Source organism: Dipteris shenzhenensis, chromosome 24 (genome assembly GCF_047967505.1).
Source record: "Dipteris shenzhenensis isolate YYH24624 ecotype China chromosome 24, Dip_SZ_1.0, whole genome shotgun sequence".
NCBI classification, from domain to species: Eukaryota; Viridiplantae; Streptophyta; class Polypodiopsida; order Gleicheniales; family Dipteridaceae; genus Dipteris; species Dipteris shenzhenensis.
The window spans coordinates 51,087,471-51,102,788 of record NC_141619.1 but is presented as its reverse complement, the minus strand read 5'-3'; the positions used below and the strand labels follow the sequence as shown (position 1 = coordinate 51,102,788).

The window sequence follows — 15,318 nt, the reverse complement described above, 5'->3', positions numbered from 1 at the left end:
AGCGTTTCTGCAAGGCATGGCTTGTAAGAGTTTATACATTTTTATGCCACAAGGGATTCGCTAGTTGTATAGTTCCCAGCACCCCCTCCCCCCCTCCCTCCGGTTGTTAGCCCCTATCCCTAAGAAACCCTAGGTAGTGAGCCAGGTTCTTGGGAAGCAGGTTGGCCTTCTCTTCGCCAAGCTTGGCGGTTTTTAGTTGGTTGGCGCCTTTGGGATAGCCGACTTGTATGTTTATTTTTCCAAGCATTATAGAAAGTTCCTCGTTTCTGGGGGAAAAAATATATCAACCATCCAACGGCCTGCTGATAGAGTGGTATCATCCAAGGATAAGTGTAAACTAGACTCCATGGTTGTAGAAACTTGCTTGCAGTCCTCAAATGGAAAACTATGTAGGAGCTGTCCCATGTATTTGGACTGACTAATCGTAGAACCCCCCTTAACATGAGCAAACTAAATGCCAAGATAATTGTAAAGCTGGCCCAAATCTGTCATTGTGAATGACCGCTGCAAATCAGCCTTAAAGGGTGCAATATGTTGGGTAGAAGGTCTAGTCAAAAGCATATCATCAGCATATAAAATAAAAATTAGCAAGTCAGTATTACGCTTCGGACATAAACAGTGCTAACTGTAGGCTGCTCTGACAACCAAGGCTGAAAAGATGAATATCAATCTTGGCATGCAATGCCCGGGGTGCCGACTTCAAACCATAAAGTGCTTTGCGCAATCGGCATACCTTATTCAGACCTTTGATTTCAAAACCAGGAGCCTGAGAGACATACACCTAGTGTGTCATTGGTAAGGGATTAGAGGCTTTAATGAGCCGTTGGTCGAGGCATTTACTGTTGTACGGAGTGCTTTCTCACATCCCAAGGCTCTTGGGCTGTTGTACGACCCATTTACACGCTCCCTTACGCTCATTGTTGACTGTTGGATCACAATCCCTTGCCCATTATCATTTTCCACTCTCTATCCCCTGCCCGTGATCCTCCTGCTCTCTCTCTGGTTCCAAAACATTCTCTCTCTTCCTCTCTGCACCATTTGGAACTGTAATGATACCTTATGGTCTGAACCAAGAAACTTCTCGGAATCCTATACAGGTCGCAACATAGTCTTTTACATAGAGACACATCAAAGTCTAGAGCACCCACGACCAGTAGTAGTCAGCGGGTACACATGGGAGTCTGCTTACAGAGATGAGACTAGGGACAAAGAGGGAGTACGAGGATCAGGAGGAGTAGCAGTTCTCTACAAATCCACCCTTTTAGGGACCATTTCAGTAGAGCAGAGAGATACACATTCTAGGTTTCTTTGGAGCCGGATCCGACACATGGACATCCGGGATCTGTTTGTTGCAGTATGCTACTTCCCTCCCAAGATGTTAAACCCTTATTGTCAACTATTCCTTCCCTAGCGCAGTCACGGGCGATGGCAAGTTATTAATCCACCCAGCCAAACTCTCAAGGAAGGATTCGTCAAATTCCGTAATTCATCTTGATTATCCCTCATCCTTATCCTTGAGACCCCAATCTCCCTAGATAGTTCCTGGCCACATGTCACATTTTAGGCCCTTACTTAGATGCATCCTTTTTCACCCCTCTCTTGGAGTTCCCTTTTAAAACAATTGCCCCTTGGCAATTTACATATTAGATGCACCTAGGCCCTAGCCCTATTAGAACTATCTAGTCAATGCCATTACGCCCTCACCTTGGACCTTGGCAGTTACTTCTCTTGACCATTTAATTACGCACATTAATTATTACAAAAGTTGGCCATCTAAGAGAAAATGCCCACCGATCTATCCGAGGTCATGCTATCTCGGCTAGAGCATAACACAAGACCTCCCACTTTCCTACAGATATTCGAGATGAGGCTGAGACATCTCCATATGCAGTCCTCAATCAGTCCATTGTTGACTTCTCGAGCCGCGGAGAAGTCCTCCTAGTTGAGGACTTCAACGCGATGGCACGCGCCCACCAAGTACGACTCCTTGACTTCAAGAATGATTTTATTCTACTGCCACACATTGACCTTGAGAATGCAGGTATGCTACAGGTTTTGGCTGACGGACGAGGTCCGGTCACATCTTATGGGTAGGTCCTATTAGACCTCGGCAAGATGCATGATCTCATTATTTATAATGGTCTTGACAGATGGCCCACCTCAGGTGGTCTCATTAGCTTTCCACATGGGGGAGGTTCTAGCGTTGTTGATTACATCATGGGATCCCCTGCCTTCACATCTCACTGATTTTACTGTAGCACCTCTTTCTCCAAGGCTGATCATACCAACCTATTCTTTAGCATTTCCACTCCCCATCGCACAGCACCTTCCACCCCACTGACTTCTTACTCCACCTATCATGAAACGCTTCGACCGCCACAACCACTCACCTATTTACTCTGGTTGTCTGTACATACTTCTCACTTATATTGACTTTATACCCCTATTAGAAGACCGTGCTGTCCTAATCACCCGCTCACTACACGAGGCTTCCCTTCATGCTTTCCCTACACCACTCACTCCACCTGCCTACCACCTCTTGGGACCGTACCCTGTAATAGTTGGTACAAGGATGAATGTAAGGCTTTACGCTGTCAGCTCAGATTCGAAACCAAAAACAGTCTTCCGAGCGAACCAAAGACGCTACGCGAGTATTGTCGACTCGTACGTAGAAAGAAACTAGATTTCGTTCGCTGGAACAAAGAGAAACTACTGAACTTTTTATTTAGCCCGAACAATTACAGGACCATTATGATTGGACAAGTCATGTCCAAGATTTATGCATCAGTGCTTGACTCCGAGGTCAATCGATTTGCGGAGTGTCGAGGACTTAGAGCAGCAGGACAAGCTGGATTCCAGCGTGATCATGGAACCATAGATCACATTCTCACGCCTAGGTATATCATCGAGGAGGCGAGGGCACAAAAGCAGATGGTTAACTGTTGCTTTGTGGATTTCCGCAAGGCATTTGACACAGTTCCGAGGGCTCGCCTCCTACGGCGCCTACAGGATTTGCGTTTTGACCAGGAGATCATTTGGGCTGTCATGGCACTTAACAAGAGAGTCTCAAGCAAATTCCGGGCAAGATCTAGGTGGACAGACGAGATCATGAGCTCCTGTTGTCAGTTTCCATAGCTTCCAAGCCACTAAATGACTCCGGATCTTCATCTTCTAGATCGGGTAGTTGGTCCCGTCCAGTTTCCCAAACTCTCCAAAGTTAGGGATAGTGAATGAGAGAAAACTGGGGGAGGAGGAAGGGAGGGGCTGAAGAGGTTGTAGCGATTGACATCTCTGCTGTTAAACCACTCAGCAAAGTCAAGCAAACTCTATTTTCAGTAGACCAGAACTTTGAACGCACTTGACTGAACCTGAGTCACCCTCCTTCTCGCAAGGGTACTGCTGCATTTTTGGGATTTTGCATTGGTGTGGATGCTCGTTTAGTAGCTCCACCCTCACAACTCGTTTGTACCAATATTTTCACAGTCTCATCGACCCATCGGTTTTCCAAAGACTTTGATAAACTTTCTTTCTTTCTCTCCTAGCTGCCCATTCCTTACGCTGCCCTCCAGAGCTGAACTCTTCTACATTTGCGGAACTAGCCATGGTCAGGGCTGCTAGGAAGGAAGGAAAATCGGCAGTATATCATGAGGGTATAGCCCTCATCAAGGAGTTTAAATCAAAACCAAAAGACTTAGTCTTAAACTGATGTATGGCCGATTATATCTCTTTTATTTCAGTCTACAATGTAGGTAATCTAAATAACTTGGAGTTGCTTTTTGCACTCCTCGGGAGCTGCCTTGTCCCTCCCTAATTAGATGTAGTAGTTTGGAGGTTTCTTTGTTGTCCCATAGATCTATGGTCTCCCGTGGACATTAAGAACTTTCTTTCTTTCTTTCTTTCTTTCTCCTTGCTCCTTGTCTCTTTCACAAATCTCTCTCTCTCTCTCTCTCTCTCTCTCTCTCTCTCTCTCTCTTTCTCTCACATAGCAAATCACTAAAGGGAACGCAGATATGTTGGAATGGAAGAATGTGGTTAAGAAAGGTGCAGCAGCCCCCAAGAAAGAGATCATTTCTGGGGCCTTGGAGGAAGAAAAGAGGAGCAGCAGCTGTGGTAAGGGAGAGAAGGAGTACACCGACACACAAGCAGGATAAACACAAGAGTGTGGGGATAAAACATATGTGTGTACCTCCCCTAGCACACAGTCAACCTTTTATATGTAAGGATAAGGTTACAACACTAAGTACACCGTACTTAGTGTACTTAACAAATAAAAGTACTAACTGTACTTAAGTGTACTAACTGTACTTGGGTCACACAGTCAACCTTTTATATGAAAGGATAAGGTTACAACACTAAGTACACCGTACTTAGTGTACTTAACAAATAAAAGTACTAATTGTACTTAAGTGTACTAACTGTACTTGGGTGGCCATAGTGCCTTTACCCCAACAACCTCCCACTTAAAGGCAATATGCCCTCAAGTAAAAATAAATGAGGCTCAACCTATACCCATCAACTGTCGGCAATGTGCAAACCGCTCTGCAGGCAAGCCTTTTGTCAACAGATGTGCTGGATTATCATCTGTGTGAATCTTGACAAGCTGAATCAGCTTATCATCTATTACCTCCCTGATGAAGTGATACTTCACATCAATGTGCTTTGTCTTTGCATGAAAGACAGGATTGTGTGCCAACTGAATAGCACTCTGACTGTCACAATGCAACAATGGAATATCACCTGTAATGCCCAAGTCTTCCACTAGCCGAGATAACCATAAGGCCTCCTTGCATGCCTCTGTGGCTGCAATATATTCAGCTTCCGTGGTAGACAAGGTTATGCACTGCTGCATCCTTGACATCCATGACACTGCACCTCCAGTGAATGTATAAACATAACCGGTAGTAGACTTTCGGTTATCTGGATGACCAGCAAAATCTGAATCCACATAACCATGCACCTTTGCATCTCGCTTGCCAAAGCATATGCACAACTCCTGTGTGCCCTTTAGGTATCTTATGATACCTTTCACTGCATTCCAATGCTTCTTGCCTTGCCATATATCTGCTAACCACTCCCACTGCAAACGCAATATCAGGTCTGGTAGCAACCATGGCATACATGAGACTGCCACAAGCTGAAGCATACGGAATCTTGGCCATTTCAGCCCTATCAGCATCTGAGTGTGGGCTGTCCATTGCACTGAGTTTCGCATATGGAGGCAATGGAGAACTAAGGGTCTTCCCCCCCTCCATATGAAATTTGTGCAATACTTTGCCAATATATTCGGTCTGAGACAAATACAACAAACGCTGTCCCCTGTCTCTCTGTATCCGCATTCCCAATATGTGATTTGCATCACCAAGGTCCTTCATATCAAAGGCCTCATGCAATCTTTTCTTAAGGTCATCAAGCTCCTTACGAGCTTTACTAGCAATAAGCATGTCATCCACATATAAAATGAGAATGATTAAGCTGCCATTTGCAGCCCTTTTGGTATATAAGCAGTGATCATCATCACTTCTCCTGAAACCTTGGGACTTCATGAAGGTATCAAATTTCTTATACCATTCCCTTGGTGCCTGTTTCAGTCCGTAAAGGCTCTTTTTAAGCTTGCATACAAGTGACTCCTTGCCCTTGACTGCAAATCCTTCTGGCTGCTGCATGTAGATCTCCTCATGAAGATCACCGTGAAGAAAGGCTGTCTTCACATCCATTTGGCATAATTCCAAATTCTCACATGCAACCAAAGCAAGTACAATCCTGAGTGTGGTCATCTTAACCACTGGAGAAAAGATCTCATCAAAATCAACACCATACTCCTGCTTAAAGCCCTTGGCAACCAACCTGGCTTTATACCTTGGCTTAGCTCCAAGTGTGACTTTCAATCTATACACCCACTTGCATGGCAGTACTTTCATGCCCTTAGGCAACTGCACCAATTTCCAAGTACCATTTTTATGGAGACTGTCCATTTCAGACTTCATGGCTAGTTCCCATAGCCTTTTATCATGCATTTGCACGGCTTCCTTGTAACAGGAAGGTTCTCCACAGTCTGTAAGCATAATCAAATCTGCTCCTGGAACAAATCTGTCTGGCGGTTTCATTTGTCGAGTGGACCTTCGGACCCATTGGTCTTGCTGTCCATCTTTTTCCACATTGGGTAGTTAGCAGCACCCTGCAACTTTTTAATATTGAGAAGAGAAGATTCCAAGGATGAAGCCATTACAATCAGCAAGAAATATAACCCACACTTGGGTGCATGACTCCCTGCAAACCAAGTGCACACAGGCACTTGTACTGTGCTCAAAAATTAAATTCCTGCAACGGAAAAAACAGGACCTGCACCTGCAAATATTTCTCCCACTTAATCAGAGAATTCTGACTGTTTACTGCTTGCTGCAGATTCAGAACAGCAGAACTGTATGCATCAATAAATGCTCTGTTGTACAATCCAGCAGTACCCTGATTTTCAACAGCATCTGCCCTGCTATTACAGTAAAAACCGCAGTAGTTTGTGCACTCTGTACTTCAGTAAATTGACTGTTTTCAGTCCAGTAGTTGACACAAAACAGTACCTGACTGTAATTTTTAGTACAGGAGAGAGAGTGGGATACGGGGTTTGGGGGGCATGGTTGTCCTTTTCAGAGCACACCTGAGACCCCTCATATCTATGATCCGGAGAGAGGAGCACGCACGACGTATGGGGGTGCGAGTTCAGCTACCAGATACACGTTCGATTTTCATTACAGTGAGCTACTTTCCCCTAGACACATCATCATAAGTCACCATTGATGGGCACAACCCATATGAGACTATTCATGATGACATCACAAACATAGTTGCCAGAAATGGCCATTTCTTGCCAGGAAACGGAAACGGAAACGGCGTTTCTTGAAGAAACGCCGTTTTGTAAAACTTGTTTTTGACCTAGACCCCCAAAATCGCGATTTCATCGCGTGGCTCCTTTTTTTGCCGCCTCCTGCCCATTGCACTCCTTCTGTGCATCCTTGCTGCTCTCTCCACCTTCTCTAAGCTCTCTCCATCCCTCCATCCTTTGCTCTTGGACTCTCCATCCCGTTTTCCTTGGACCTCCATCCTTCTCTCTCCATCCTCTTCATCCTTCTCTCCATCTTCTCCATCCTGCAAGCTGCAGCTTGGCAGCCTGCTCTCCATCCCTCCATCCTTCTTCTCTCCATTCTCTCTTATCTGTAACCTCTCCATCCTCCTCTCCATCCTCCTTCACTTCTACCTCTGATCCTCCAGGCTCCTTCCACCTCTCCATCCTTTCTCACTTGTGACCTCTCCATCCTCCTCAATGCCGAGAGATGCTTATTGGGTCCATGTCTCCCTCTTGATGTTGATGATTCTTCTTCAAACAGTGACACAGATGCCTGAGGCTCATCTGAGGAGGCAGAGGATGACGATGACGAGGAGTCAGTGGATGATGCAGATGATCAGTAGTGATGTACCTTGGTCCTTGTCACTTGACTACGACTGTACAGACTACAGTGCTAGCCTACTCCCAGTCATGACACTTCAGATGTATCATGCAGGCAGCGTGCAGGCTGCAGCATGATGCATCTTGATTTCTAGGCTATGTTATTTCTTTTTTTATGATAGTAGATACAGTACTTACTATTGAGTATACTTTAGACCTTGGTGCCAGGTGGCAGCTGCTTTTTTTAATATGATCCATGGGTGCTTTTATTTTGAGTCTTGCATGACTCATGAGTCATGATCATGGAATTTATGGATCATGAATCATGATCATCTATGGAGTCTGGACATTGGATGCTTTCAAGTTTCAAGTTTCAAGTTTCAACTTGTGTGCTAAGTTTAAAGTACTTCAAACTTCTAAATTTCAGATTCTTGTAATGTCAAACTTGTTAGTCATGATACATGTTGATTTCAGATTATTGAAGCATCATTCAAGAATTTAGAATCATAGAGGCATGAATGATGCATTGATGCTTGAAGCTTCAAGTATAGATAATTGTATTATGTATGATTTGCACTCTATTGATAATTATATTATGTATAAAAAATAAAATTTTATACATAAATTGTATTATATTGCCGTTTCTTCCGTTTTCGTTTTGGTGGGGGTCGAAAATTCCATTCCTTCCGTTTCTTCCGTTTCCGTTTCGGCTGGCAACTACGATCACAGAGCTCTCTAGACATGGGGACACAGTCCTCCTTGGTGACTTCAATGCATGTATTGGAAACAGACAGGTTGGTTTGCTAGATTTCGAAGACGATTCCCTCATTGTATCGGAGATAGATGCAAGAGAGCTAGGGATTGTGAGGTAGTCGGTCATAGTTACGAGAGAACGGCGTTCCGACATCTAGAACACCATTCCAGGAAGCAAGCCGGAACCGGAACAGTCCCAAAATGTTCTTTTTTTTGCACTCTTTGAAAGTCTCAAATGGGTATTATAGAGCTGTAAAATGTTAGTTTTCTTCATTTTCTAGCATAATTTTATCTCATATGATGACGTGTTGTGTATGTCGTGGCGTTCCGGTTCCTGTTCCGCCATTCCTCCTTCGCAGATTGTTCCATTTGCGACACTCGAATTTCCGGAACGTTCCCGTTCCCTGGTAACTATGAAGTTTGCAGATGTAGATGCACCAGTGACAGCATATGGGAGACACCTGCTCGAGGTGGGGACTATCCATGACTTGATCATATAAAATGGTCTCCGAAGATGGCCATCATTTGGGGGTTTCATTTCTTTTCTACATGGTGGAGGGAGAAGCACACTAGACTACTTGTTGGGCCCACTAGCCTTCGCCTCACTGATACACGAGTTTACTGTACCTCCTCCTCCACTCGGTGCCGACCACTCATACCTTGCTTTTTGTATCTCGACTGCCATGCCAGCCATGAGGAGGGCCCCTCCGCCACCCACTCGCATTCAGATCCATTTTGACCGCGCTCTTGACCCGGTGTATGTGAGCCACTTGGCCTCATAGCTTCTAGTCATAGATGTATAGCTCCTAGGGAATCATTGATCAATCTCTTTTGGCATTACTGTATCACTCGTGACTTTCTGTTTCTATTTACAGCGATTTCTCCGAGGCAGATTCCCTACTGCTTCTTGGCAAGCTCTTTTGAATATGTGGCATTTATCCACCGAGGCATGAGTTTCATCTTTTGTTTACTTGGGTGCGATATTGGGGCCTTTGGACTCTGGGGAAGGAATCATAGAGATTTTGGAGACTCCAATTTTTCCAAGTTTCACTATTTCCAAATGTCACTTAGAAAATCTTTTCTTGATTGTCTCAGTGCACGTCAGATAGATTCCCTTGTCTACTTGTCTTATATTGAAATCTTCTGGTGTTTGTAATGGCATGTTCCCGCTTTGGGAACTGCTTCTTGTAATATTAGCAAATATGGATTTCACACAAAAAAAAAAGGTGTGTGTATTCTTCTATTCTTGAAACAGTAAAGGAAGATGATCTAGACACGATTCTTGGTCTGTGAGGTACTCACATGAGATACTTGTTGTTCAGACGATACTGTCATGGAAGATTGACAAAAACCATAGGAATGTGGCTATTTTGCTAAAACAAGGCCATTAATATCACCCCTGGGGTCACCCCATGCACCTATTTGGAGGATGTTGGTGTCCCAATCAATGTGCCCACACATCTGCGACCTTGCCTATATGAAACTGCGTTTAGTAATGGGGAATCACTCAGAAACTTCAAAATATGTAGGAACAAGGCAAGCTGTAAAGAGCCATTGAGTACATAGTTTCAATTTTGGTAAGATTATAACGGTGGCATGAAAATAACGGTGTTTTCGATTTTTCTTTTACTGTCAACTGGAGTCTAATGGGATTGAATATTGGGCTATGTTGACCTGAACAGGTGCAGAGAATGGAGTCAAGAGGGCTTGACAACTTTCAGTTAGATGTGCCTAATAAGTAGGGCTTGCATTTTCTTTTTTTTGGTTCTTTTGTTTTCTGAATGAATCGCTTTCTTTGGAGTTGCTTTATCATCTTCTGTGCAGAACAAATTGGTAATGATCATTATGAACTGATGGGCTGAACCAAATGCAGGAATACACCATCCAAAATTCCTCTTTCTCCAGATAGAAGGCCATCAACTACTGTAAATTCAGATTCAACTTCTGATGCTCTTACAGTACAAGGAAAGATGGCCCTAGTGAAATTAAGTTCTGAAAAGATTAAAACAACTCCAGCGGGGGAGTACTTGACCAGTGCTTTAAATGATTTTAATCCCGACCAATCTGAAGGATCTGCAGCTGCGGATGGAGCAAATAAACTTCTCATGTTGGTGGGTGTTCATCCTTAGAACTGAGATCCTTAACCAGATCGTGTAAAAATGTCAATCTGTGTTTTCTGTTTGGGCACTGATACACTGTGCTGACTTAAATGGCTGTGCTGACATCTTTCGATTGGCAGGTTCTGGCTGCAGTGATAAAGGCTGGTGCTGCTCGGGAACACGAGATGTTAGCTGAAATTCGTGGTGCTGTTTTTGCATTTCTAAGGAAAATGGAACACAGAAGGGTGATGGATACAATGCTGGTGTCTAGAGTTAGGATTCTTTATATAAGGTCATTACTGTCACGAGCACCAGAGCTACAATCCATCAAGGTAGGGTTCAAGATACTTTTATCCAGTCCCTATTCTAAGAGTGATCGAGTTATTTCTTTGTCAACCTTGGTCAAATGTCCGGAATGTTTAAATATTTCTATATTCTCTTTTGGAACTTGGAATGCAATCTTCCAACATTATGATGATCTTTATTTAATGCCAAACTATACCTATAGTATTACACCTTACATGCAATTGCAGGAATGTCAAAATTTAATCATGGTAGTTGGGAAGACCACATTATGAGAAGAGTCCCATGACTTACCAAGGGGGTCATGACACTTTCTTACAGAGACCATTCTCCCACTTTAACTCAGCTACATGGTTACCACATCACTGAGCAAGAAGCTAGGTAATTGGGATGATAGAACCTTTATGGCCAAATATAAAAGACAAAATTAGAAACCCCGATTCAGTCCTAAACCAAAGATGAACTTTACTTCTTAGTGTCAATATGATAAGAAATATCATCATGATCTGAATGACAGGAAGAAGAAAGGACCTTGCTTTTAAAGTAAGATATGGATTATGTCAGATATGTAGAAGGCCTTAAAGTCAGATTTGGATTATGTCAAATTATAAAGACCTTCTTCCTCAAGTCCCTTGGCTATGATTTTGAAATCATCAATCGTCTCGAATGAGACATTCCCTTTCATCAAATTGCACCTCCTTGTTCTGCTCAGCAAGGGCACTAACACACAAAAGGTTTGTCTGCAGACCCAAACATGCAAAACGCTATGTATGTCCCATATATCTTTATTCACTATTCATATTGGTACATTACCAATACCCTTGATTTGATGAAGTATGGAGTCTGAGGTGTCCTAGTTTTACATGGTTACAATCGCTTTTCTCCAGCGAGAACCACTCCTTGTGCCGCGTGAATTGATTAGAGATTCTGGAGTCGATGATCCATGGATCATCAGACTTATTTGGTTTTGAAATAGCTAAGTATTTCTCAGACTTACTAGTCTGACGCATAGGATTAACAGTGTCTACTACATAGCATTAGCAATGTTCTTACCACTAGGGTTTAGTGTAAGAAATCCTAGATTTACTATATTTAGAAATGTGCTAAGGAACAGAAAAGAGACTGAGATAGCAGAGAACAAGGAATAATTGTATTGCTTGAATATCTGTAGGATGGATGTTGTGTCATCCATACAATTGGGCCTCTCTTATATAGAGAGTGAAGAGTCACACATGAAAAGGTGTGTACTCCAAAGGGTATGTGCATGAAGAGGTGTGTACCCCTTGTGAAGGGTGTGACCCTTAATGAGAGGGTACATTACAATAGAAATGTCTCTTCATTAGAATGTCTCTTGTGAAGGGTTATGCCTCATTAGGAAGTGTCCCGTCGAAAGGGCATACCCTTCCACAAGTGTCCATTCATCAAACCATCCATAAGTCTAGAAATAGAGAAAGGAATACGTCATAGATCGTGACATTTAGGTCTGCATTTAGCCATGTCAGTGGTTTTCTTCTGTCACTCGGAATCAAATTGGCCAAGCTTAGGAAAGGTTATGTGAATGGCTTGCCTCACTCTTCAACATGAAAAGATGATTCGCAAAGGATGTATCATGGGAAAGCAAAAGCAGTGAAAAGCTTTCGAAAAAGGGTTCTAGAAAAAAGATATCCTTTGAGATGATACATTCTGATCTGTCTGTTCCTCTAAATGTCAAATGAGTTGGAGGTTCTTGACACTCATAGAAGACTCTTGTTGGAAGACAGGCTTGTACTTGTTGAAGAAGAAGTCTGAGATGCTTAAGTACTTGAAGGATTCGTAGCCATGGTTAGAAACCAAACCTACAAGGGTATTAAGACTCTCACAAAGGAGGAGAATATAAGTTAGTAGAATGTATTGAATACTATAAAGAGGAGGGCATTGAAAGACACCGGAGTGTCGACAGAAACTTTGTATGAAGAGCTTTGTATAAATGGATGCTCAAGTGTGTGTATTTGTATGTGTGAGAGCACATGTTTATACTATAGTCTACACCCACTATTGGGCACTGATGACGTCAGTGAGGATGTCATAGTCAGCTAGTCCTTGCTATGCATGATGAAGTTTATGTTTTTTTTTTTTCAATGAAAAGACTTCTAATAAGTATGAAAGAAACCCGCCAAGCATAAGCTTGAAAGCAGAAGCACATCATGCAAGCATGAGAGAAAAAGCCTCAAAAGGAGCTAGAAAAAGCCAGGGTGGAGGCGATAGTGCCACCTCAGCCCTACAGTCATCTCTAAGAAGAAGGGGGAATCCCTCCATTCTTGAAGGAAAGGAGTCCTCCTAACACAGCCTAGGAAAACCCCTGCATGGTAGCCCAAATGGCCATCAGAGCGTGAGTCGTGTCTGTCCAAATCGTGCCCAATGTGTGAGCAGGGTGAACCTGAGATCCCTCCATAGACTCAGTGCATCTGGCTCTCCAAATGTGCCACGCTGAAATACTAGTCAGTCTCTCCCAGGAGGAATCTATGGAGGCATGCACCAATCTGAAAGGTAAGGCGGGAACAACGTATAGAGTGCATGACTCAACAATGTGCTGTTGGATCGAGAAAGCCCATGAAGAGTCATGTCAGGCCCTGAAAGAGTTAGCCAAGCAACTGAGCCCCAGGTCATGAAGAATGGAAAGGGTACGAAGGTGCTGAAAATTCTGGCAACCCCTTTCCAAACTATCCCCGCTTGCCTGCAATCCCATAAACAAATGCTGGATGGATTCCCTCCATGGATAGAAAGCCAATAGAAAAGAGTGATCTTTCTATTCCGGAGGGATTTCCAAAGCCTCTTTCAGAAAACCTTCTGCAAATCGTGAGAAATCTGAAAATTCTCCCAATGAGTAGTTGTCACGAGGACGTGAAATTATGGGACTTTTTATTTGCAACTCCCGTAAATTGCGCGTGACTACCTCGAGTCTCTGGGGCGGGACTTGGGAAATTAAGATTCCCTAGTGGGCCCTTGGGAATTGTGAATGTACACCCAAATACTAGGCAATTAATTCCTAGGGCCAAAGTGTGCAACAAGGGGGCCATAAGAGTGGTGCAATTAAAAATTGCTAATTTTAGCACAGGACTTCAAAAAGAGCACAGAGCCTTGTTTTTGGACTAAGAAGACCAAAATCAGTTCCAAAAGTAGCCAAATCATCAGTTGTGAGCTGCGAGAGCCTGCCAGGTGCTGCTAGAGCCAAATCGTCATCTGCCAAGAGCTTCCGGAGCTTGCTAGGGAAAATCGCCATCAGCCAGGGCCAGTTCCAGTGCATTCAACGCCTGCCAGAGGAAATCGCACCTGATCGAGGAGCTTGTTGTAGATTACGATTTCAGCTAGGGTGTCTCTTTGAGATTGCGATTTCATCTACAGGTCTTCCGGGCTGTGCCAGGTGATTGCGTCCAGTTCCAGGGCTGTTGTGTTTCTAGGCTGTCCAGGTTGCTACATAAGATTGCGATATTGCTTCCAGGCTGTCTAGGCTTTGTAGGGAAACTTGCAATTTGATTTTTGGAGCCTTCCGAGTGTTGCTGCTGATTTTGGTAACATTTCAGGCGTGGGTATTCTCTTCTAAGCTGCTTTTGGGACTGTGCCAGAGCAGAATCAGCTTTTCTCTGCAGGATCTAGGGTTTTCCAGCCCCGGTGACTTATCTTCTGTGGATACTGGGTAGAAAAAGGCTTGTTTTTGCCTGCTTTTTCGTTTGGGTTTCTTTCCTCGCGAAGAAAGATTGATTTATGCTGTCGGGCAATGGCCAGGGAGGCTATAGATTGAGGCAACCTGTTTGGGAGTGCTTTGTCGATTGATTGCACCAGAGTTTGGCTATTGAAGGCTTTGTCTTGCAATTGTTCAGCCGTGTCTGGCTGGTTGGGCACTTGGTTGTGCAATTGTAGGCGTGGCACAAACATTGGATGCTTTTGGGGTCTCTATTGCATGCTTTGGTTGGCTGAGGATACATGATTGTATGCCATTTCACCGTTTGGAGTTGAGCAGGGAATTATAGCATGGGCTCGACGAGGAGTCTGCGGGCGTTGGTTTGACTGTGGTGCAGACCTTTGTAATCAGCCATTTGGCTTCAAATGAATGTTAAATAAATACCGCAAGGGGCGCCAACGTTTGGGGTCAATCGGTGTCCTTGTTTCTGAGTAGGAGCACTCTAGCTCTCGTGTGATTTGATATGTGGTGCATGTTTATTTGTCAATTTACTGTGCATGCTGTAATTAAGTGGATCCTACCATCCATTACGTTGTTGAGGCTGGTTTCAGTGGTTCCATTGGTGGGATCCACCTAACTTCTTCAAGAGGGGAGCATGTGGTTGGCTTGGTGCAAGTCCATCAGACTAGGTGAAGAAGACATCATACTATTGAGTAATTATGTCTCATAGGGAGAGAGCTCTGAGTCTTACTGGAGAGGGAGAGGAAGAGGAAGAGCGGAGTCTGAGTCTTCTGATGATGATCAGGGTGCAAGAGAGGGGTCCCCGCATGTTGCTGAGCATCAGGATGATCGGACTGATGAGGAGGATGTGGAATTATTCAAGGCACAGATGCAGAGTTTTATGAGTGCTTTTACGCAGTTCACACAGGATCCTCGCTTCTAGAAGGTGATGAATTCTGATGTGCAGCCAAAGAAAAGGAAGCCTGCTGATGGGGATAGGGATGTTGAAGCTAACAAGAGACCACATGTCAGCTTTCAGGATCAGCCCTCTCAAAACCTTTATGGTC

The 15,318-nt window shown here is 43.8% G+C and overlaps 1 protein-coding gene across 2 annotated transcripts in view; it reads left to right on the top strand.

Moving 5' to 3' along the window:
- LOC147886740 (kinesin-like protein KIN-14B) overlaps positions 1-15,318 on the top strand; it is a 135,632-nt gene that overhangs the window by 74,119 nt on the left and 46,195 nt on the right. For both annotated transcript variants that reach the window (XM_087395616.1, XM_087395615.1), the window contains exons 15-17: positions 9,874-9,929; positions 10,065-10,302; positions 10,431-10,622. In XM_087395616.1, coding sequence (XP_087251742.1) covers positions 9,874-9,929; positions 10,065-10,302; positions 10,431-10,622 — 486 coding nt within the window. The remainder of the gene's footprint in view (positions 1-9,873; positions 9,930-10,064; positions 10,303-10,430; positions 10,623-15,318) is intronic.